Genomic DNA, 25282 nt, shown 5'->3' with positions numbered 1-25282 from the left:
GATGCACAGGAGTGAAATGAAGAGTGCCGACGTGTGGACTGGTGATGCACAGGAGTGAAATGAAGAGTGCCGGCGTGTGGACTGGTGATGCACAGAGCGGCGAGGTCAGAAGGGAGAGACATCCGTACAAGGGTGGACTTGAGTTGGAGACTTCGCTAAGGACCAGAGTTAACTTGTAGAGCTGCAGCTGCTCACCCGCAGAAGCCTCCTCAGATCAGTACATACACGGAGGTGAATGCGCCTGCGTGCATCCCGTTGTCCTGACTGCTGTTAGACCTGAGAGGAAAGGGATCCCCTCAGCAAGGTTGTCTTTCTGGTGACAATCAGGTTTCCGCAGTAATTCAGGCATGATCCAAAGGCATGCTGAATAAAAGGATCAGTCCTACTGTGCAGAAAATCCCAAAAGCTGTAGACTTTTCCAATGTGGAACCTGGGACTAAACCCAAATATATTTATTATGCAATAGGTGCACATAATGAAATTGGTAGAGAAACCTTAAAATATTTATATTAACTAGATTCCCAATATTCATCAGAAAGGTAAATGCACAGAAGATAGAAAAACAATCAAACTACATCCGATGAAAACTATACCATCTCAGATGAATGGCTTCAAGGAGCACCGGTTGGGTCAGTTCTATGCTTCAAAGGAAAACTTGAAAGGAGCCATAAATATGGGTGGGCAGATGCCAACCTGTGCAGTGAGATGGTGTAATGGGTAATGGTGCCTGGGCTACTCAGTGAGCCTCTACTTCGAAGCACAAATCCAAAAGGAAGTACACTACAGTGGTTCTCGGATACAAAGAGAAGATATGCATCACTAGAGAGAGAGAGATCAGTACCCGAGATGTCTGTGGGCAGCCTCTGAGCAGAAAACAATACGTTGGAAAGCCAGGTCTGCACCAGGAATGAAGCCTTCGATTTGCCAGACTGTGAAATACTGCCAAACAGAAGCAGTGAGCCCCACACCTGAGTCCCCCTCCTCAGCTCCATGCCCTCAATGTCAACTGCAGTGTTTTTGCAGGTGCCTCCTTATTCTCAGTTTACTGGAAGTGTTTGGAGGATCCTTAAATTTTTGTCAGTTTTTGTGAATCTATTAAGATTAAGATTTTTAAACGTTTCATCTGTTAAGTGGCGAATTACAAACAGATGTGTACTCCAGAGACAAAGCTAAAGAGAGAGACGACTCGAGTGTTAATAGGAAAGTGTGCAGAGCTATATAAGGGACATCAAATGACACTCAAGCATTGGAACACACTGTGTGTGTGTGTGTGTGTGTGTGTGTGGTGCATGCGCTCATTGTGTGTACATATGGCGGCCAGAAGACAACCTTGGATGTTGTTTCTTTCTTTGGCATCATCTACACTTTTGTTTCTCTTAGAGATGGTCTCTCACTGGCCTGAAATTCACCAAGTAAGCTAGACTGACCAATCATCAAGCCCAGAGACTTGCCTGCTTCTGCTGCCCCAGAATGGAGAGTACAAGCATGTGTCCCTGATGCAGGCTTGTTTTGCCAGCAAGCATGGCTTTTATCACATGGGTTCTGGGGACTGGACCAGGTCCTTGTGGAAGGCAAGCACTCTGCCAGCTCAGCTATATCTCCCTAGCACCCCCAAAAACCTATCCTGTGGGTCTCTGTGAACCACTATGGCCAGCAGAGGATCAATCTGTGAGAGGCAAGAAGATAGCTGGGTTCAACGACTCAGTAGCCAGTGTTGGTTTCATCTTCGGGATCTGACCCCAAGTAGTTTATTTTAGGCATATTTAAGCGCAGTACAATTTGGTGAAAAATTTCCCAGTGATAATTAATTAAATCCCGTGTGCACAATAAATCTAAAGACGTGACTACCCGGCAACTGTTTGTAAAGACGTTTTCCATAAAGGCAAGCTCTACAGACTGACTATACACAACACATTCCATAAAGGCAGGTTCTATAGATTGACAAGCTCACAATGGGGGTGGGGGAAGCCATCTTCAGTGTGCTCTCAGCCACACAAATAGCGCAAAGGTCACAGGGCTATTAACCACATCTGCTGCCAATCTTCAGGATGGATAACAGGTCGATGCATTCCTTCTCTGAAGGAACAAGCCTGTGTGTTTGACATTCCAGGACCCCTGTGCTTATCTGTGAGCACCAGGACCTATCTCGGTCGGTGCCTCCCATATCATCCTTTAAGGCTTCTGGAGACTGCCACTATTACTGATAAGAGGGGAAGGTAAAGAAAGCAACATCTGTCAGGAAACCAACCTGGCAAAGCAAAGGATGGATCAAAGTGAAGGGACAGTTTTCACCCAGAAAACTGAAATGACAAAAACATAAAATGACGTAGATATAGCTTGAGAAAGGGGTGTCTGAGAAACAGCAAGAAGATCACAGGGAATAAAGATTTCAGAGATTCACTGGTTTTTAGCTACATGTCATGAGAAGAAATAAATGATCTCTGTCTAGGAGCAGGCCATGTGATCTCACAAGGGCCAGTACACAGAGAGTATAATGCAGCCATAGGCAACAGTCCTTACAAGTAGATCATATGGAAAACTGGGCCAAGCACAGAGTCAGTACACCTGGTATTTAAATACATACACACACAGCATATATGTGAAATGCTGTATGTAAAATGTGACTTTCTCTCGTAATATGTTTGAAGTAGGATAAGAAGTAAAGGGTTTGCAAGACTCAGCCATGTGAAATCTGAATTAGTTCATGTGCCACAGTTGGGAAATAGAAGAAAGGGCTGGGAAAAGCTACCATTACCCTCCATTCTAAATGAGAGAACGCCGGTCTGCCAGCTTCCACTGCAGAAGAGGATCTGGGCGGAGAAGTCGGGAGGAAGTGCTGAAAAGTGCAAATTATTTTTGTGTTCACGCTCTTCATCCCCATCAGTTTATAGAATATTTGTTAGACACTGAGGAGTAAGCAGATTTGATTTATTTTAATGCAGGCAGATGGCTTGGTCATGGAAATTGTGAAGAGATTTACCAAGCCACTCCATCAGATCAAGGACATGATGGAATTAAAGGGCTCAAAAGAGACCCTACTGGTCTACTCCTCACCGTATATTCTCTCCTAAATGACAAAGACAATTTGACCTTCTGACTCGAAACAACCATGGGGGGGGGGGTAAGAACACAAGTAATTGGTTCAAAGAAACGTGTACGTCTTAGGAATGCACCTAGCAATATAAACTGACGAATGGGAACTCAACATACCATGCTCTGGGGCCACCAAAATTGCAAATTAAGAACAATTCAAAGTCACAATCCCACGAAGTATTTTCAGGAAAATGACCCTGGTGTAAATTTCTGTAGCAATCTTGGCATGAAAAACTCAAGAACCATTTCTTATTGGTATGAATTAGATTGAGGAATAATTTATCCACCTGCAAGAAAGGTTCTACTAACATGGTAACATATTAGGTAACGGGTTTATGAATCAAAAAGTTATTTTGATCCTATCAGTCTGACTGATTCTGCCCATCTTAGAGACCATCCGGCTTTGTATACAAACATCATCTTTCATGAAAACGCAAAAGAACAGCCTAGAAACACTGCCGACGGCACAATGCCATCAGTAACACAACTGGCATTAGGCTGTGGGCTACCCAGAGCCCCCCCCCCACAGCTTTCAGTTTAAGATTCTATAACTTGAAGTCTTCTTAAAGGTCATGGGCTCCTCCTTTCTAGTCAGTAGATGCGACAGTGAACAGTTTGTCCATCATGCAGTCTACAGGGGAACTCAGACATCTGCTTGTCTTAAACATAAACACCATCGGAGTGGAGCCAAAGGATCAGATGCAACAACTGTGACAAAATCATGCTCACCTAGTCATACCCCGCTTTGAGTGAGCTATAACGGATCTAAGAGAGGGAGATGGGGGCAACAGGCACATCCTTCGAGATGAGCAGGCATAGATCTGAAAGTCAAAACTTGCAGGATTCCATCTTACCCACTTGTAATCTTTACAACAGGTGCAGATGCTCTGACTTCCTAGACCTCACCAGGCCATCTCACAATCCATGGAGGATGGGGAGAAAAAGTCAAATAACTGCTCTCAAGGAAGTTTCTTGTTAAAACCGGCCAGATAACAGCTCCAGCTTATCTTGCTCCCAATGACCTTACCACTGGAAACTAAAAGAAGAGATTCCATAATGGAACTCCTTTGTCCTGCAGGTGAATGCAAGCCAGGAGAGCGGCATGCCCAGACCGCCACACTAGGCACTCTGCATAGACAACTCACCTTCCTGATCTAAATAAGGCCGACTGATCCTTACAGCTGTCCTGTGTCTTTGCTATATGCCGGGCATTATGTGTGACCCCTTTTATGTTGGCTGTTGTTTAATTTAGTTTTCCTCAGCATAAGGGGGGGCGGGGGGGAAATCCCTCTCCTTCACAAGTAAACGCAAACTTTGGGCATTACATAACATTTGCAAGGTCACGGGGAAAGTAAATAACAGGACATGAAGTTTAAACTGTTTGTCTGACTAGAAAGGACCATGGGCTTTTGCACAGTGCTCTTCCCCCACAAAATGTTAGACACGTGTATACCCAAGTATTTCTACTTTGGGTAAGCTGGACTACAGAGATGTCTACATAGACGTACAGGCTGTTACCTACTACAAATAGGTGCACTACGTCATTACTGATAGCCAAACCTTAGAGGCAACATAAAGGTCCAGCCATGAGGAAATAAACCATGGTGTCTACGTGCTGTGAAGAAGTACTAATGCCACCAGAGAGGACGAGGTGAATGTGCGGGACCAGTGGGGAGAGTTCCCACACTTACTTGCTGAGCTATCAAAGTCAGTAACAGAACATTTTCTCATGGACTAATTTTAAGAGGAAACTTGTCTGCCTGTGGCTTTGTTTTATGTTTACAAAAAAAAAAAAAAAAAAAAGCCTAAACCTGTGCACAGAAAACTAGATTATCCAGTGGGTGGAAGTCAGGTCTGAGTCATTGCTTGTATATTATCTACATTAAATGAGTCTTTTTGCACTGACAGTGTTGCCCCTGCGATTAAACATTGTATAGCATGCATATAACGTTCAGAAAGTTCACGGGATGAAGACAGACATTCTTAGGATCAGTAACGTTCTATTTCCTTCCCGCCCTGTGCTGATGTCTGCACTGGAAGCACCGAGGCTGTGGTGAGTGAAATTTCTTGGGCCTTATCACTTGGGCCAAGGCCTTGGAACTACGCTGTACTGGCAGGCCCTGGCCTCCTCCCCATCGTGCGCTCACAGTGTGAGAGAGAAACAATCTAGTTTCATCAGCATCCTTGATGAAAGCGGAACTACAATTGTAACGGCTCCTGACCTTTTGCAGTACTCTGTGACACAGCATTTGTACTGTAAAACATTAATCACGTACATGAAAGGCAAGCAGCCGACCCAGGGGAAGACACATCACAACCACGTGTGCGCAGAACTCGGAGAACACAGCATGTCATTAGTTCAGTGTGCTGACGTGAAGAACAACATACAGACAAGGGGTGATTGAGAGTCGAGACCTGACAGGTATTTTCTCAGAACTGGACGAAGTGAAACAATCCTTTCAGGTTGTCTGCAGCTGCTGACATCAAACTGGATCGAGGATTAAAATGTTATAAAACTCGTATCTGACACTGTGCTATGAACAGCTTCACACCACTCTGGGAGACCATTCTGATGCAATCAGTAACAGTAGTTGACAACCAGTGTATGTATACATACACACACACACACACATATTCTACAACATATGTCAGCAGTTAAGCCAATGAATCAATATTTTCCAATAGTCCAGGTGTAATATTACAAAAATATATGCATGTGTGAATGATCTACTCAAAGTACAAGACAAACACATAGCTTTTTTTTTTTTAATGTACTATGTGTGAAATATTTAATTGCATTGCTGTCCAATTCCACAGTGCAACCAACCTTTAACAACCATATCACATTTTGGAAGAATGTTCAGAGTACCAGAATTATATCACATTCTGGGATAAATAATATTAAGAGTAGCCAAAATTCTACAAAAATGCCATTAGAATGCTGCCTGGGCCAGGCTGAACAAGCTCCGTGCATTCTGACAAAACCAAGACACTGGATTCTAACGCACAGGATGCAGAAGCAGGTGTGCACTAATGAGCCAGACCTTTAGAAGATTTCCAAAAATGTCAAACAGAAACACTCATGTGATTTGGTTTGGGTGGTAATAATTACTTGTCAGGAAAATATGTTGTTTCTTTTAATAGCTCAGAGATTTCTTGGTGAGTCTCTGAATCATTTCTTTTTAATCCCTAGCACAATAAACACAGACACATTCTACGTAAACAAAGCACCCTGTGACCCTTGACAATCGTTAAGGCCTGAAGTGTCTTTGCAATTGGGTAACACGTTTCTCACATGGTCTACACGCTGTCTTAAGTCTTGGCCAGCAAGAGCTGGTACAGCAACCTGTGTTTACCCGGGGGTGACACTGTAAGGCAGCTCTACACTACAAATTGTTTAACCAACAGAAGCCATCGTCACACACTAGCCCTGTGTGAGGATGCTGCTGTCACCACAGGAATGATCTTTAGCTTCTGTTTCTACTGTGTATTTGTGTTCTGACAGATGAGCTTGACCCAGGGGGCTGATGGAGCCGCCTACCTAACTGATGGAGAAGATGTTAAGAGTCACAACTGATGGAGAAGATGCTAGAGTCACAGCTGGCATAAATTATGAATGAAGGGAAAGAAACAGGAGGGAACAATAAATACTGCCAGTTCCCAGGGGTGAAGGACATAAAGCCCTCTCCTCTGACTTATGATTAATACACATGTTTCTAATATGCAATCTCCAGAGTTTCGGGTAACATGATGTGGGGAGGGACAGAGTAAGCTGTGAAGGTTGTTACAAGTGGATGGCTCTGTTCTTGGAAAACAAGTTCTAACATGCAGACCTAAGGCTTTGACAATGTACCAGGCATAGAAGTAAGCTGATACCTGAGATTATTTTACTATCAAGAAAATAATCTTCAGAATTACACAAGGAAAAACATATTTCAAAAAAAAATCAACAAAATCACAGATGAGCTAAGAATCGGCTTTTAAAAGCTGTAAGTACATTTTTTTAAATTTCCAAACAATTCACAGAATATTTTTGAATCCATGAAAATAAATCTCCATCACCTCTTCTACAAAATATGCCAAATCTTGGTATAATGTATAAATTATATGTAATATATATGACATATGTAGTTATATAGTAGACTGACGTGAGGCACCCCAATTCCTAAAGGAAATGAAAACAAGCAGCCTACATTTCTTTTAAAAAGGAAAACCAATCTTCTCACACATCCAAGAACACGCACCAAGTGGCCTTCACAGAACAAGGAGGAAATATCCCACGGAAAACGTCAGGATTCCCTCACATGCCCACGGATGCCCAGCTGCCGAGATGATTCTGCTTCTGTCTGGTCAGTGTCCCTGTTTGGTTTTTTATCAGTAATTTAACTAAGCAAGATGAATAACTGGAAGCAGCCAGGAATGACTATACTGGTTACCTTGGAAGAAACTTGGTGCTACCAGCAGAAAACTGTGACATTCTCCCAAGACAGGTGAGGGGACGGCAGAGAGAGAGGAACGGAACGGGCAGTAGGGAGAAGGCGGTAGATAAATTTTACATAGGCAACGCTAGTCTAGGAGCCATGAGACTTTGGGCAGGGGCTGAGGGAGGACCTCATTTTTGTTTCCAGATTGGGATTTCTAACAGACTGTTATGTTTTCAGATTTTTAAAGTATTAAACTAATGAGTCTGAGGACTAGCCGAGCTGTGTCACATTCTCACCCTGTGTACCTAGGTCCCTCAGTGAAAACATGGCAGCCATGTTCCTATTCTACAAACCCTAAATACTGACCTACTGTCAGTCAAAGACAACATTAACCCAATTCTCTGAAAATTTACATATATATATATATATATATATATATATATACATACACACACACACACACACACACACATATTTCCTGAGCTTCCAGAGTTTAAACATCCTTACATTTCTCAAGAAAGTCCACGTTTAATAGTTCCAGTTTATCTTCCTGATAGGATTCACCACAAGAAGACCCACCCACAGAGTCCTGGGTGCACAGGGGGCTCACAGAGACTGAACCACCAACCGAAGAGTATACATGGGCTGAACCTAGGCCCCCTGCACATATGTAGCAGATAGATGTGCAGCTTGGTCTTCATGTGGTCCCCAAACAATTGGAATGAGGGCTTACCATGACCCTGTAGCCTGCCATTGGATCCCCTTCCCCTAGCTGGACTGCCTTGTTGGGCCTCAGTTGGAGAGGATGTGCCTAGTCTTGCTGCAACTTGATGTCTCAGGGCGGGGTGGTACCCAGGGAGGGCTTCCCCATCTCTGAGGGGTAGTGGGAGGATGGTTTTGTGAGAGTGGGGCTGGGAAGAGCGGAGAAAGAGAAGGGGCTGCCATCGGGATGTACAGTGAATAAATAGATAATGGAGGGAAAAAATGACCCAAAAGGTTGAACCAGTGCACTCATTAAGCTGTCTTCCCTCACACTTGCAGATTTTATCGGTTTGATCCTAACCTAATCTTACAAATTGAGTGATGTTTATTACATCTGCTTCTTCCTATAATGAGTTGTGTGGAGCCACAGAACTTAGCATCTACACAGTCCATGATGACGGCCCGTGAGCTGGAGAAGACGCATCTGCAAATTAGAAAACCTGTTTCTCCCTCTGACTTCACCTTTCTCCAACAAAAGCAAACCACGGCTGCAGTCGGTCTCACACGCAGGAATCGTGCACAGGGGATGTCAATCACCCAGACTTACACAGGGAGAAAAACAGCATAGTTTTAAGATGCTTAGCCATTACATAAATTAATTAGCTTCCCACTCTTGCGAAACACTTCGAATCAGTGGGGTTTCCGAGGCCCACCCAGGAGCTGACAGCCTGTCCTAAGCAGATCACAGGCGTGTTCAGTAGTGGACTTGACGTCCTCCAGATGGTGGGGAGGGGTGCTGTTCTTGGAGTGCAGGCAGAGACCTGTTGGTGCCGGTCAGTCCTCATCCAAGGGGGAAAAGTCGCAGGCACTGTGCTTACAGCAGGACCCAAAGTTAGGGATCCAACGACCCTACTTCAAAACGCCAAGCATACATAAAAGCTGAGGAAGTTGAAGCAAATAGTTATCTGTAACAATAGATCTAGAGCCCTTATTTTAAATAAACTGGTCCTAGAGGAGTGTGTAGAATAAAGTGAACGGGTGCTTCATTATACAGCCTGGGTTCCACCATAGAACTCTTCATGTAGTCCAACAGAGCCTCAAACTTGTAATCTTCCAGTCTCAGCTCCCAGACGCACCAAATTACAGAGCACACCCCCACAGCAGGCTTAGAGATAGTGTGGATGAGAAAGCAACAACCCCTCAACTCTATACCAACTCAGAAAATACAGCCAGTCCACCTCCCTCACCTCCTGCCACCGCCACCGCAGTGACTAGACTGTGACTAGACTCTTGTGGCCCAAGCTCATCACCTCCCTTGCCACTGAGTCACATGGCTTGAGTATGAAGATTCAAATGAGGATGTTTGTTATAGGTGTTTCCACTTCCGAAGTGTGAAGACGCGTCTGAAGATATACCACTTACTGTTAGCAGGGGGAGAAGCCCAAACACGAGTCTCCAGCCTTGCACATGAGGTCTGACAACAGTTCTTAGCAGAACATTGTAAAAACTCCGGATGACTGGGTGTTTAAACTGCTTCCTGAGTACTGCATGCTGAGTAAGCTAATCCTCTCTGAACTCTTCACACGTTGTTGTCTCTCTCAAGATGGTCAAGCTACAGATTTTGACTTTAAAAAGTGAGGCCTTCCAAAAACAGATGCATATCAAATTTGAAAGCTGGGAAATTGAAATGTATAATCAGCTTCTCAAAATGACAACGATAAAATATTTCGTGACTTTTTCTTTTGGATACGGCCTTTTTTTTTTTTTAAACACACTTCCTCAAATTCTGTAAAATTACCTGCTCTTTCAAAGAATGGCAAGTAAAAGAAATATGTCAGATACTCTTCTGTTTATTTGTTGAGAGAGTCTTATTATGTATCACTGGCGGGCCTGGAACTCACTCTGTAGCTGAGGTTAGCCTTCAACTCACTGAGATTCACCTGCCTCTGCCTCCTGGGTGCTGGGATTAAAGGCAAATACGGCCTTACCTGGCTCATTAAAACTCATCTAAGCCATTGGTGGAATTGCACAGTAGTAAACTTTTCTATGCAAATTCCCTGCAAACTTATTTCACAGAAACTGAACAAAAAATAACAGCAATATGCTTTTCTTTCTTTTACTGAAGAGATGTTTATATTTCTGGTTGTTGGTCACTCAAACAGAATCCAACTTTTCCCACTTTGGAACAGAATCAACGTCACAGAAGTTCTAAAACTCAGTCAAACCAACGCTGCCACTGTCTGGTTCAAGAATTCAACGAGGACACAACTTTCTCCTGGGCACTGGAAAATAGAACCACCCCACTCTCTCAGCACAGCCCTCCCTGGGCCTGTGAGGAAACAGCCCTGTGGCCTTTTCAAGACAAAGCCCTAACTCAGCTTGCCCTCCCTCCCCCCACCCCTCAGCCTTTTCTCTGCTCCTCCAGTTAGAGATCTGCCCTCTCATTAGAATCCACCCACACACTCTCCGTTCATATATACTCCAATGTTTCTTGAGCTATGAAGGCCCAACCATCCTCGATTTAGATAATCTAAATTCTAGGCCAAGTCCAGATCGAAAGTTCACTTTGCCGTGAAATAAATATTCCTTGATGCCACTGGCAAATGTGACTCAACATTTATTTGTTGTCCATCAAGTGTTTGGGCATGCTGATATTTTAAGATCTTAAGAAAATCCCATTAGGGCTACAGACATATCCTCCCACTAATCTCCCTGCCCCACCCACCAACCTGATGCCCAAATGCACCCAGTGGTAGCAAAGGAAATATCTGTTGAACAGAGGAACACGTTTTTTGAGAGTTAAAAGTGGCTCTACAGAACAGACCATCTCAATGACTGGAACAACCTTGGAAGTCCTCAGAATCAGTCTAGTATTGAGTAGAAATCCTTCCACCCAAAGCAAAGGCATAAATCAGGTGTCTGCCTCTGAGTGATACTAGAAACAAAATCACCTTTTTAAAAGTACTGCCTAATAAATTCAAAACACAAACTCTATCGGCCAACTAAGTTTCATGACAGATTTTCCAACTTAGTTTAACGACAGATTTTTCTATCAAAACCATTTGAGCTGTTGTTACAGCAACGTTTACAGCGTTTCAGCTGTGTTCAAGGATTATGAGAAACATCTATGAATTCGCTTATTTCACCTTTGACAGAAGGACAGGAAGACACAGGCCTACTGAAAGCAGTGAATGACAAATTCAGTTTGGAAGCTCAAGTGCAGAAATGCACATTGGTATGTGACTTCACTATGTGCATAGTGTCACTAAAAATATGCCTACTGAACTTCAAGACGTCAGAACATGGTCCCTGGTATCTTCATGGACGATAACAGGCCAGTTTGCTATGCTTTCTCCTATACTAGGTGAACGACCTAAAACTGGGTTACTTCAAGATTAAAACATCATTTATTCAAGTAAGGCCATAAAAATGACTGGAAACCTACAAAGATGTCTAGAGAGAAATAGAATTAACCACAGCACACTCCATCACTGCACTAGTTTCTTAAAGAGAAGCCTTCTGAACAAATTTCAGCAAACCTCAGCAACCAATTACTGAGACAGAAAACTTGATTCCACAGAACAATGCACACACAAAGGCAGGATTGTAGAAAAGGAAATTCGGAGCCTGGTATGATGATTACTGGGGGGAAACAAAACGTTAAGAAAAACTTAAGAAATCAAATTTGAATAAACAACTGCTTTCAAGCGCTTGCTCATATTGCTACATTCTATGTATTTTTATAAGGCAACTTAGACCCTCTGGTTACAAAACTAAGTGTAAATAAACTTTGCTTTCGGATGTAATCGAGCGTTCGGGATTTTTGTTGTTTTTGATGTTTGTTTTTAATAAAGTGAAATTTTTACCCCTGCACATGCTTTAAAGGTTATAATGAAGTTACAATTTTAAATCTGAAAAAAAAAATACTTTTAATCAATTTAATTCTTTTAAAATCGCAAACTCCTTCAAGGCTGTGGTAAAGCTACAAAGTTTTCCTGGAGCCCTCTAGTAAGGGCAGGCGACTCTTAAACACTATTTCTAAGTGGACTGGCAGCGGGAGTTCGTTCCGGGAAGTGGCGGCGGGGAGCGGCGCTGGGGTTACAGCGCTTGGGGACACCTGGCAGACGCGGGCCTCCGCCGCCGCCCCGGGGCAGCCGGTTCCCAGCCCCTGCGGGCACCAGCGGGCTCGGTCCCCCGGCGCCGCAGGACAAGCTGATTTACTCACCGAGCAGCGACACGAGCAGCCAGGACGCCGGAGCGGAGCGCCGCCGAGTCATGCCGGGGCCGCCGGGGGAGCCGCCGTCCGCCGGGCTCCTGGGCGGCGGGGTGCAGCGGGGACCAAGCGGGACACGGGAGCGCCGAGGCCACTCCGCTCCGCCGAGGCTCGGGGCAGGCTCGGGCGTCCCGGGCTCGCCGGCCGCCGCGGCCACCACCAGCCGCCGCAGCCACTCCCCCCAGCTCCCGCCAGCTCTTCCCCAGCCGGGGGCTCGGCACCGCCTGCCCACTCGCCGAGCGGTCTCCAGGGCAACCGCGGCTCCAGCGCGACGCCTAGTGGCCAGCCGCAGAACGCACAGAACTCAAGGCTGGCGCGGCCAGCCCACCTGCTCTGGGTCCCCATGAAACCTGCAAGGACAGGTTGGTCCTAAAACCCCAAAGTGGCTTCCCTCAGATCCAACTCGTCTTTCTTGGTTGAAGTTTTCAAACAGTCCCTACTCTGACCATTTTAGCCTCTCCTGAAAACCATTTAACCTATCTGAAAGAACTTTAGGAGTCTTTTAGGAGACACGAAGACTTTTAGGAAAGTTAGCCTCTCCAAGGGATGGGTTCCCTTATTGTGGTCCAGTTGCAGAGTCGTCAGCTCTGAAACCATATACAAACAACAAAAAACTGGATTGCATCTCCATAGATGGCTGGATGGATGGGCAGACAGATATGCATACACAGGCATATGTAACTAAAAAAGAGGTTAACTTGAGAATGGGGAAAACACGGGAAGGGTTTTAAGAGAGGGCATGGCTGGGAAGAGATGGAGGGAAGAGACCAAAGGAAAGACAAAAGTGATGTAATGCTGTTTCAATTAAAACCAGGATGATCTAAAATGCCTGACCTTTCCATCTAAGCCTCCCAAGCCCTGGGATTACAGGCCTGCAGCTATGCTTGTCATCTTCCAATGTCTTAAGCGATTCCTCACCAAGCTCACGTTTCCTTAGACTGCTTTTTAACACCGAGTACTGTCTTGCCTTGACTGTAGCACCTGTGTCTTGGATGGATTTTTTTTTTTTTTTACCTTTTACTTGTTTGCTGTGGTGACACTGAGGAGGCCTTCATAACATTTGAAATTCTTTTACTTATTTGAACTGCATTATCCACCCTTCCTTTCCCAATTTGGTTTCTGTTTCCTCCTACAGCCCAAAGTCATTTTCTGCTTCCACACCCACACTGAGTCTTGGAGTTTTGAGGACCTACCTGCCCAAGAACCTCCCAGACATGAGATCAGATTCTGAACAGCCTAGATTAGAACTCCTGTAGCCCTTCAGAATTCTGAACCCCCACACCTCACAGAACCAATTTTGCCAGGACAACTCAGAAACAATAGTATACTCAGAAGCCTGGCAAATGTAGAAAACAATGTTTTAAAAAGAAGTATATTTGCACAGTGATTTAAGGCTGTGTAGGAAAAACAAAAATATCAAGAAAGTAGAATTATAAAACTAATTTAAATATTGAAATGTTATATTTTGAAGAAGAAGAAAAAAGGAGAAGTTTTAAAATGCCAATCACTAGAGCCCTGAGAGAGGAACACTTGTTTTTTGCAGAAGACCTGAGTTCTGTTCCCAGTACCCACGTGGTGGCTCACAACCATCTGTGATCCAGTGTCCTCTTCTGACCTCTGAAGGAACCAGGCTCACATGTGGTATGTATACAACTGCCGGTCCAGCATGGCCTTGGCGGGGACAGAATGACAAGGTTCCTGTCCCTAGGACAGGGCCAGCAGGTGCCAGTGTCGGTGGCTGCTGTGGGCCTGGGGCTTGGATGTATAATCATGTACAGATTTTATGTTCCTCCTTTAAGGAATGTCCTTCCTGTTGACATTAATGACTCCATGATAACCAGAGACATCGAGAGTCCAGGAGGCAAAGGTATGTCTAATGTCTTAGCAAAATGGTAAAAACTGGACCCTTCAGGCTGTGGGGAAAGACTCTTAAAAACATGGATTAGAAAATATGTAATTTCTCAACTATGCAAAAATATAACAATGCAATATGAATTGTATAAGGGGCTCTGCAGATCTAAAGGGACAGAGGCAGCTACAGCATGAGCCAGCTTGTCAGAAAGATACTAAGACAGGCAGATACAAATGTAGGCAGATTCCTGAGTCCAGGGTAAGCCTGAGACAGAACAAATTTAGGTCCAAGTGTGCTAGGAATGGGTAACTTCAAGACAGCATCTCACCCAGCTAGCTTTTCAGTATGTGCTGAACAGAGGCAGGCAGATCTCTGATTTCTTTCGCAATGTTAAAAGAAAATGCGTGTTTGCTAAGAATGAAGGGGCTGGAGTCACAGGACCCTGAGTCACAGGATGATCAAAAGGGAACCTGGGGTCAATGACTGGATTGGTATGTAAGATAAAAGACTAGGCTTATGATCTGCAGGAGATGATCTATCCAGAAAAAGGTTTTAGAATACTAAGAGAGAACTGCTTGCAGAGCTGTCTCAAGCAGAACATAGAGAGAAAGCTGTCTAGAGATCTTGAGAGAAAGCAGATCAGAGAGAAAGAATGCAGAACAGAAGAAAACAGGCTGGAAAGCTGTCGCCAGCAGAACACAGGCTGCTGGACCCCCCGATTTGACTTCAAGTGGATTGTTTTCACTGCTTCTAGACACCCTTTCTTCAGAACCCATATCCAAGCCGAGGCTGGTTCTTGGCGTACAAGCATAAGACAAAACACTCATTGACTGTGTGTGTCTCTCTCTGTGTGTGAGTGTGTGTGTGTGTGTGTGTGTATTTCAAATAATGCCAATCATTTTAATAGGGGTCTTATGAAAAGAAAATCTATTCTCATGAGTTGAGAATGCCTAGGCTATGGTCACACTTCTTATTTCTCTTTCATATTAATAAGAATTTCAATTTTCAATGTTAGTGTTATCCCTAGCTTATTCTCATCCATTTACCCTCCAGAGCAAATTCAAGACTTTATTTTCTCTGTCTGGTCTCTCTTTCTCCCTCTCCCCCTCCTCTCCCCCTCCCCCTCTCCCTTTCTCTTATAATCTGACCCTGTCCTCAACAAGGCACAGAAACAATATATTTTCTACCTATAGGTAGAAAAGAAAAGAAGCTATGGAGTGATCAGCACAACTCAGGATCATCCACTTTGCCTTGTCATAACCTGGAATTTAAATGACAAATAAAAATATTTTTCAGTTAATTAGATAGTCTAGTTGCCTGTGCTTAAAAGTCCTGATAAAGCAAGTCACTGGCTACACTCATTACACAAATACAGCAAATATTAACTAAGCAGAAATGCCGTGTCAGGGCACTGGGTTGAAGGTTAAACAAAAACCATGTGGAGTAATTCCTGACCCCAGACAAATGCCACTTGTACCTGGACTATATCTGTGCTATCACGACTCATCAATGAATAGCCTCTTTGTCACCACAGCAAGTTACTGTCCCCCAGACAGGAGCCAGTGAGTCACTAGGACACAATGCTAGCAGTTTGGTGGAGGAGCCTTTGTAAAAGAAAAGGCTGTGTGGCTTCAGAAGGAGGGACAGTCAAGTGTCTGGGAGACACAGAAGCACCGAGGTCAGCTGGGGATAGTGGACTCAAGGAACAGGCAGGAGAACTAGGAGGTCACAAGCTGGACTTAAAGGCTCTCAGCTGTTCACTCCTCCAGGAACAGGCAAGGTGTGATCTTTAATTCACAGAAACACCAGCACCGTCATGGGCTCTGGATACATTTTTACTGAGGATAAATCTCACCATGCTCTTTTATCCTAATCTGCCTATAACCACGGTAGGATTTCTTTAAATCCCTTAAGTATTCCTAGTGAGAAAGCAACAGACACATCAGACATTTGTACAGTGCTTTATGTTTCAAAGTGATTCTGCATATGCTATCTGGTGTGATCATCACAGCAACGCCAGGGGGTAAGGAAGGTGCTTATTACAACCCCTCGTTCATACAGGACGATACCGGGTCTCAAGGGAATGAAAGATGCTTTGGGGACTGCAAATACCAGGTGTCTTAGTCAGGGTTTCTATTCCTACACAAACATCATGACCAAGAAGCAAGTTGGGGAGGAAAGGGTTTATTCGGCTTACACTTCCACATTGTTGTTCATCACTAAAAGGAAGTCAGGACTGGAACTCAAGCAGGTCAGGAAGCAGGAGCTGATGCAGAGGCCATGTTTCTTACCGGCTGGCTTCCTCTGGCTTGCTCAGCTTGCTCTCTTATGGAACCCAAGACTACCAGCCCAGGGTTTGCACCACCTACCATGGGCCCGCTTGATCACCAACAGAGAAAATGCCCCACAGCTGAATGTCATGGAGGCACTTCTCCAACTGAAGCTCCTTTCTCTGTGATAAACTCTAGCCTGTGTCAAGCTGACACACAAAACCAGCCAGTACACCAGGTAGAATGAGAACCAAGACTTCTAACATGTTCCCTATAGCTTTCCCAACTACATTAGGAAGTCATTTAAAGACATCAAGCCTTCTTAACGCTAGTCTAAAGAAGTTATCTCCCCAGTATTGAATCCCTCTCCACAATACCCCCACCCCCATTCCCGCCCACCTCCTGTTGTCTGACAAAACTTTTCTTGGGGAGATAAAACACATTCTTCTTCTATTCACTGCAGATAGGGAGCACACAACAGAGCAAAGTACGGATACCACCAAAGTCCAATTTTGTGAACTAATGAGTTTTACTGGGTTACTTACAGGAATATAGGTGAGACAGCTGTATCACCAAACTCCACCCCATCAACGGTGACTACAAATCACAAAGCTGGGAATCTTGGGGCACACCGCACAGCTCAACAGGTTGGGAGTGTCCTTTCCACATGCCTCAGTTTGCCTACCTCTCTTCCAGGCAGCTCTTCTTGGCAGCTGGGTTCTGTTTACTCTGGAGTGAGGGGCCTAGTGCATCTGGTCAGTTTCACAGAGTTCTTGAGGCTGTTTTTTTTCCCCTCTGGTTGTTTACTTCCCTACTTAGGGAGTTCCCCTGCCTGAGAGAATGTTTTGATCCTGGAGGAGACTGTTACAGAACACCCACACTTTAGTAGCAAGCAGTACCAACTGGATGGGTCTGTGCTAAGGCAATTGTAGCCTGCCTAAGAAAGAGATGGAGATGAGATAGGCTGAGGAAAGGCACCCCAACCAAAGACTCTACTGTGGTTATAACAGCCTTTATGACGCAAAACATAGATGGCATGAGAATGGATTCAATCTCTACTTATCCAAGTTTAAATTTAACACTAGACAAACTTTTCAATACATCAAAATGCACGGCCATCTCTTTCCAGGATCAGTTCGTTCGTATTCAAGAATAGGAAATTAATTTTATTTATTGGCATAGGAGAAATATAATTAAGAATGAAAAAAAGAATTATAAAGCTTTCTAAAGCTATATATAAACTATTTTGAATTAGATATTTTAAAGTATCAACATCACAGATCCATTGATGTGCATACATTAAATATTAATTGCATTTAAATTTGGAGGGTTTGTATTTGTGGAGTGTTCTGTACTGATGTTATTTTAAGGCTAGTAAGGAGCTGTTTGGGCCACTTATTCTGTAATTATTTTGACCAGCTGCTTAGTGCCAGATGTTGTCTACAGTCAGGGTTGATCCTTTTAAAGATAAAATAAGAGGAATCCTCCTCACCTCATGAAGTCAGGAAAAATCTCTAAAATAAGAAAGAAATTATAGAAAAGAAAATGATGGAACCATCCAAGCATAACAGCAAGAAAGCCAACAAGTGTCCCTCCCTTGTATGCTGACATAGAGCATTTAGCATTTCCAAGGTTGTCCTCAGAATTGAGAGTATTTGTAACCTACCTATACTAGCTATACCAATAGCTTAAATCTCTTACATCTGCTTCTACACACAGACACACACACACACACACACACACACACACACACACACACACCCTGCAACTCTTACCGACAGGATTTACACAAAAAGGAGTAGAAATCTCTATCTCCTTCTGATTGTCTGCTCCCTATCATCATTGTGATGCTGAAAATAGAAATACCTACAGCATCTGTATCCATTGGAAAACCCCAGCCATTTGCTTTAAAATCTTTCCATCATGAACACATCAGTATTTAAATAAAGTCACTTTTTGTACTCAACTCAGCATGCTTCTGAATTCTTCCCAACAGCAATTTTTAAATGGCCTCGGTGACTTTTGGAGTCTTAACAAGAAAAACACCTTCAGTAGCATCTTACATGTCACATAAAAGTTTACCATAGTCTCTCTGCTATGAGAATTTTTTTATTAATATTCTGCAACGTCTCCAACCACTTTTCACCAAGCTGATGGGCTTCAAACTCATTACTTACTTTTATATATTGGGCTATTTTGGAAATCAAATTTCTCTTTTCAAATTCTGGTGGATTTTTTTCACAATTGAAAGCATAATTTCGACTATTGTATCTAGCAACAAAGACTAGAAATCTCGACTTACAAGAAAACATGAAGCTATAAAAGCCTTAAGTAAACTGATGAGCCCTCAACAAAATAGACAGAAGACAAAGGCTAGAAGGGAATGAGAATTGTCTACAGTCTATGCTCAACATGTGTAGAATGAATGATCTTCTCGTCCCCATCAGGCCACTCCCCTTCCTGAGACTTCCCAGGGTTTCTGTGTCAAGAAGAAGGGGAAATTCTTATTACTAGACAGGGCCTGTGTTCATTTTCTATTGCTGCTGTAACCACCCCCTTAAGCCTGTGGCATAAACTAACACAGATGTATTATTTTATAGGGTTTAGAGTAAAAGAAAAATAAAAAAATAAAATAAGCTAGCTGCCAGTGAGATAAAAATCAAATCACTGCCGTGGCTGCACTCCTTTCTGGAGGCTGTAGGGCAGAACCCATGCCTTTCCATTCCTGACCTTTAGATCCCACTTAGCTCGAGGTCATCTTTCTCCATCTTTAAAGCCAGCATCATTTCGCCACGCCTTGTGGCACTGCCAGAGTAAAGCCCTTGGACTTCCTTCTTCCTCATGTAAGGATCATTGTAAGTACAGTGGGCCTTCTTAGAGAATCCAGTATAAGCTGTAGTGGGTGATTTCAATGCTCTAATCATAAATGAACGCTGAAGATCCTGTTCCCCAATTGGTTCTTGATCGAGCAATAAAGATGTTAGTGACCAATGGCTGGATGGAAGAAGCGGGACTTCCGTTCTGAAGTCAGGCTAGCAGACGCAGGAGTGGGTAAAGGATTGACCACGCTTCCGAAGGGAGAGAGAGCCACCAGCCATGTGAGATCTTGGGCAGAGTGGCCATTGGCCTCTTCCCTGAATGGGCCTGGGGTAGCTGGCAGGAGATTAGAAACGCAAACTAAGCTGAGGGCAGACTTAGGGTGCTGAGGTCGGACTAGAAGTAAGTGAGCAAATAAGGTTGAGGGAAGATTTAGAGCTATTGAGCTGAGAGTGAAAAGAAGGGTGCCTTAGCCAAGAAAGGCTTAAAAGAGCCGGCCATTGAGCTAAAGCATATTAAATATAAGCTAATGAGTGTGTGTGCGCGTGTGAGTGTGCATGTGTGTGTTTCATCTGCCGATCCAGGGTCCGCCTGGAGCTTAAAGCCACGTAGTAGAAACTACACACTACAGTAAGCCATTTCCAGGTCCACTGACTATCACCTGCCTGCAAACCTCAACCCCCCTTTGCCATCAAAGGAAGCAATGCTCACCAGTCTTGAGAAATAGGATCGGTATCTTTGGGAAGCCATTATTGATGCATCTCAAGGGTTTTGTTGGTATATAGTCAGTAGTCAGCCTTAACTGTCATATTGAAGATTAAAAGTTTAAAAGACATTTTAAAATCTCTTTCCCTGTTGTGGTTTTAGTACCCCACCACTAACATATTCTTTAATTTAAAAAAAAATAAATAAAACAGTCTTATTTAGTATCAGCTTCATTCAACTTAACACACAAGAACAGGAAATCTTATTGGTTTTACTCACTGCTCAATTCTCAATGCCTTTAATAATGTGTGACATACCAGTAGATACTGAAAACATTTTTAAAGTCTTTTATTTTATATGTATGCGTGGAGTTTTGATTCAGTTTGCTTTTTGTGTGTTTTTTTGTTTGTTTGGTTGGTTTGGTTTGGTTTTGCGTGTGAGTATACGTGTGCACCAGATGCATGTCTGATGCCCACAGAGAGCAGAGGGCAGCACTGGATTCCCTGGAACTAGAGTTAGGGTTCTGAGCTGTCATGTGGATACTGGGAACTGACCCCAGGTTCCCTGTGAAAGGAGCACGTGCTCTTAGCCACTGAGCCAGGTCGCTAAGCCCCTGGATAAATATTTTTAATAGGTGGATGAATGAAGGAAGCAAGCCCTAAGAGATGTCACAGGAGTGAAATCTTTCAGGTTACATTCTCTGCCCACAATAACATCAAGGGAGGTATCAATAAATATACACACTTGGATGTTAGGGATGACAAAGCATTAAAAACTGTGAAATCAAAGAAAACTAAAATATAGATAAAACTAAAATAGAGATAAATTCAAATACTTCATAGAAAAATCCCATGAATTATAGCTAAAGTGTATTCTTTGGGAAAAACTTAAAATGCTAAATGCTTACATTAGTAAAAATAAATAAACATGATTTTAAAAGGTAGACAGGAGTATAAGAAAGAGGAAAATGATTTAACTATTAAACAGATGGACACAGCCAAAAAGCTGGTACTTTAAAAAGGTTAAATTAACCAAATTCTATTAACCAAATTTAATCAATACTAAAAATGAGACATGTCAAATAGTATTAAGAAGAAATATTACAAATGCCACTTGCATTTAAAAATTAGATAATGAACATTTTTGACAAATTTGAAAACTTGGAAGAAATAGACAAAATCCCCTAAAAATATAACTTAACAATACTTGTTTAAAAATAAATAGAAAATCTGGTTACTCACCCATAACTAGATTAACTGAAGTAAACACTTAATTTTTTCTAGAAGTGAAAGTGGAAATCTAGACTATTAACAATTTTTACCAAATTTTTTAGAAACAAAAATATATTTTAAAAACTATTTAAAAAATAGAAAAAAAGGAGAAAAATCACTTTTCATTTTCTAATGTTAATATTAGATTGTATATCAAATATTAATAAAGGTAATAGGAGAAAGAGAAATAACAGACAGAAATGCAAATTAGTATTAGCCAGCTACATCTAGCTGTGCTGGTGTGGAAGGCTAATACATCACACCAGTTGGACTTCTCTTAGCAGAACAGCACAGGTTGAATATTGAAGTGAGTTAATATAATTCGTCACATTGAGAATAAAAGAGAAACCGGACATGACCGTCTGGTGAATGGTTCACCGAGAACCCCGGCTGAGAGAGAATGAACTATCGAGTGGATGATCGATCAAGTTCACTGGCACCACCTTGCTTAAGGAAAGAAGATAGCACACTTGACTCCCTAGACTCCGGGCCAGTGGCCAGGTCTGAATCCACATCCTTTCTCAGAGCGCACTTTAGAGGATGGTGTCCCTTAAAGATGCAAGATGGAAATAGCCACGGCCTCATAATCCGTCTCAGAAAGAAGGTCTGTAGCTCCTGTTGCTCTCCCATCCCTTGTCGTATCACCACCGATGCAGAGGTGCTAACTGCCTTCTCTGATATTTTCCCTCTCCTCTCTTATCTTATATAGGCTGTACTGACAGGCGTGGGTTACAGTCCACAAACTAAAGAATATGAAAACAGAATTCTCTATCATACTAAAGTCTGGAAAGGATAACTAACAAAACTTTTTGAGTTGTCTCCTGTGCATAACCAAGCTAACCGAGGAAAGATTCTGGATCACCATTTCAGAAACTTCCGGTCAAGGTCGACTGAGTGCTCCTGTTGCTTTGGGCCTGAAGCAAGACAGAACCTCACCAGGTCAGGACCGTATGACACTGCCTACTTGGTAGCAGCCAGGAAGCAGAGAGATGAAGATGAGAGGTGACGATAGGCTTCAAGCTCTCAGCGCCCCACTCCTCCCTTCTGGAGTTCCGTCGGCTTCCAGCAGTCTAGTCTATTATGAGTCCATCAATGAGTGCATGAGCTCATTGGTCAGAACCCACGTGATACAATCACATTCTAAGAGTCCCAATCCTGAACGCTAGAACTGGGAGGATCGTCTTCAGCACAGGAACATCAGAGAACTATTTCACAGCCAATCCACAATGTCTAATGTGGGAACACTGAGTGGTTTTTCAGCCTTAAGTAGAATATAAATTCTATGTGTTTTTAGGTGTAAATGCAAGGAAAGGCTATCAGTGGATGTTAAGTATTTAATTTGGATACACTTTAGTTATTTTTTTTTTTTACTTCTAGTTTAATTTTTGACATCAAGTCTTGTGCGCGTCCGACTCGACCAGCAAGAACGACGCTGCAACAGGATCCTTCTGCACACGTTTATTGGGAGAGCTTGATTGTAGAGGCGAATAGACCCTGAGCCCAGCACTGGTGCTGCTTTATATAGGCCTAGGAGAGGCGTGTCTCATACCCGGATTGGTTGTGCTTGGTTGATGCTTACCACCTCATTTGCATGCCTACATCTGATTGGTTACTTTCTCTCTCATCTGATTGGTTAACTTCTCTCTCATCTGATTGGTCAATTTCTCTCTCATCTGATTGGTCAATTTCTCTCTCATCTGATTGGTCAATTTTGGTTAATTCTCAAAACCTCATCTTGGCAAAAAACTTTACTGCCTATGTATGCGTGGTGGCCAGCAGAAGCCTGTGCCACTCTGTAACGGCACATGTGGCTTCCCACAATCAAGACCTTCTCCCAAGGGACAGAAAGTTTTACTTGCAGTAAAAAGCAGAGCCAGAAAACACCTGTGCATATATGGGAAACCAAGTGTGGCCAGGGAAACTGACGTTAGCCAATTGGACAGGCACACTTCTAGAAATGTAAGCCTTGAGTGGGAGACTTAACTTGAGGGGATGGTGAGGTGGCTCTGAGGTTTTAAGCACATACTGCTCTTGTGGAGGGCCCTATCTGGGCTCCCCAGCCCCACATAGCAGCTGACAACTTTCTATAGCTCCCATTCAGAGGTTCCAAAATCATGTTCTGACCTCGGGGGCACCAGGCATGCGCATGGTATGCATTCATTCATTCATGTAGGCAAAACACTCATACATATAAAAATCAAACATCCGGATTAGGGAAGGCCTGGGAAAATGGAAACAGAGAAATGTAAAACTAAGGGAAAAAGCCTTCCTCCATACACTGATCAGAAGAGACGTGGTCCCCATTACCTGAAGCCAGTAGTTTGGGGGGTTCTGGGAGATGCCCAGCAGTCCTTGGTGGAAGACTTCCTGTAGCATCATTTTGATTACCTAGCTTCTCTGTCAGTTTGATGGATTTACAATCACGATGGAAACACACCCCTGGGTGGGTCTGTCTGTGAGAACATTTCCAGAAAAGTTTAAGTAAGGAAGACCCACTTTGAAGATAGCAACACCATTCCATGAGCACCAGGGTAGAATAAAATGATCTGCGCTGCTGCCTGAGACCATGGTGGTGTCTGGGCCCTTGCTGCCACTAAAGGTCATGTCTGGGTCCCTGGTCCTACAGCAGCCAAGGTATGTGTTAATAATGTCTGACCCATGTGAACCACTGAAGGCCAATCAGATGGATGTCCATGCTCTGTGTTACAGCCTGAAGCCATGTTGCTTCAGTCTGTGAGCCACGCTAGTGCTGAGAGACATAATGATTTGAGTGGCCTGTGCTGCCATCTAAGGCCATGGTAGTGTCCAGGCCAGTCCTTGCTGTGGCTGAGAGCCATGTCTGCGTCTGTGGTTCTGCTATGGCAGGGGTCTGTTTTAATGCCTGCGGCCCTTGCTACCACCAAAGGCTATGTATATGTTCATAGTCTGTGCTGTGGCCTAAAGCCATATTGATGTATGTAGACTGTGTTCCAGGAGCTATACTGATCTGAATGGCCTGCCCTGCCACCTGAGGCCAAGATGGTATTGGTGGTCTGGGATGCCTCCGAGGGCCTTATCTGTGCCCGTGGTTCTACTGTAGCTGGGGGCTGTGTTCATGGTCTGCTGTCACCAGAAATGATGAGGAAGCCCATGATCTGAACTCCAGCTGACAGTAAAGAGCAGGAGAGCTACTTTGGCAGTGATGTGAATGACTGCAGACACAAACTGAGAAAGAGGGACATGGAAGGTTTCTATGACAGCCCCACCCTAGTTATCCACCCCACCCCCCATTAACAGCCTAAAAAGGAAGCAATCAAGGAGATGTGGTAAAGATGCTGAAGTGTAGCTCTCCACAGTTGATGGCTTCTGGCAGAGATGCAGGTGTAGAAGGGCTCAGTTGTCTTTGGTGGGTGGGCCACTGGGAGTTTGACCACACTCCAGTAAGTGTATGGAAAACATAAATTTGACCTTTTATTTTGTTCTGTTTTGTTTTGATGGAGAGGAAAGGTCACAAGGGCTGGGGGTGCAGACACGAAAGGACTGGGAGGTAAGTGTGATCAGGGTTATATGATATGAAATTCCCAAAGGATAAATAAAACCATTATTGGGGGGGGGAGAACATTTCCAGAAAGGTTTAATGAGTAAGGAAGACCCCCTTTGGCAGTAGCCATCATCATTCCATCAGTTCTCTGTCATTATTAGTCATAAATTTCTGTTCTGGCAATCAAGGGCTTTAAGCTCTTTACGATTAAAATATTTTGGCTTCTCTTTTCTTTCATTTTAGAGATATTAATTAACTTACATTTCAAAAATGGAAACATAAAGAGAGTTATACTTTATTAAATTCAGTATAGGAATTCTTTGTAAAGGAATAGTATCTGGCCCAGAACTCAACA

At 43.4% G+C, this 25282-nt stretch overlaps 1 protein-coding gene and 1 long non-coding RNA gene across 2 annotated transcripts in view; one reads left to right on the top strand and one right to left on the bottom strand.

Annotated features, from left to right (window-relative positions):
• The window catches only part of Igsf11 (immunoglobulin superfamily member 11), a 127277-nt gene extending 114619 nt beyond the window's left edge, over positions 1-12658 (bottom strand). The window contains exon 1 of the mRNA XM_021185375.2: positions 12445-12658. Within this exon, the coding sequence (XP_021041034.1) occupies positions 12445-12496 (52 nt within the window). The 5' untranslated portion in view covers positions 12497-12658. The remainder of the gene's footprint in view (positions 1-12444) is intronic.
• A 1431-nt stretch (positions 12659-14089) lies between these two features.
• Positions 14090-15604, top strand: LOC110311820. The gene is made up of 3 exons (XR_002380000.1): positions 14090-14133; positions 14292-14359; positions 15538-15604. It is a non-coding gene; the product is annotated as an uncharacterized LOC110311820 (long non-coding RNA).
• The last annotated feature ends 9678 nt before the right edge of the window (positions 15605-25282 follow it).

Source organism: Mus caroli, chromosome 16 (assembly GCF_900094665.2).
Source record: "Mus caroli chromosome 16, CAROLI_EIJ_v1.1, whole genome shotgun sequence".
Taxonomy (NCBI): Eukaryota; Metazoa; Chordata; class Mammalia; order Rodentia; family Muridae; genus Mus; species Mus caroli.
Note: the sequence above shows the minus strand (reverse complement) of the source record. Positions and strands in the feature narration are given on the sequence as shown.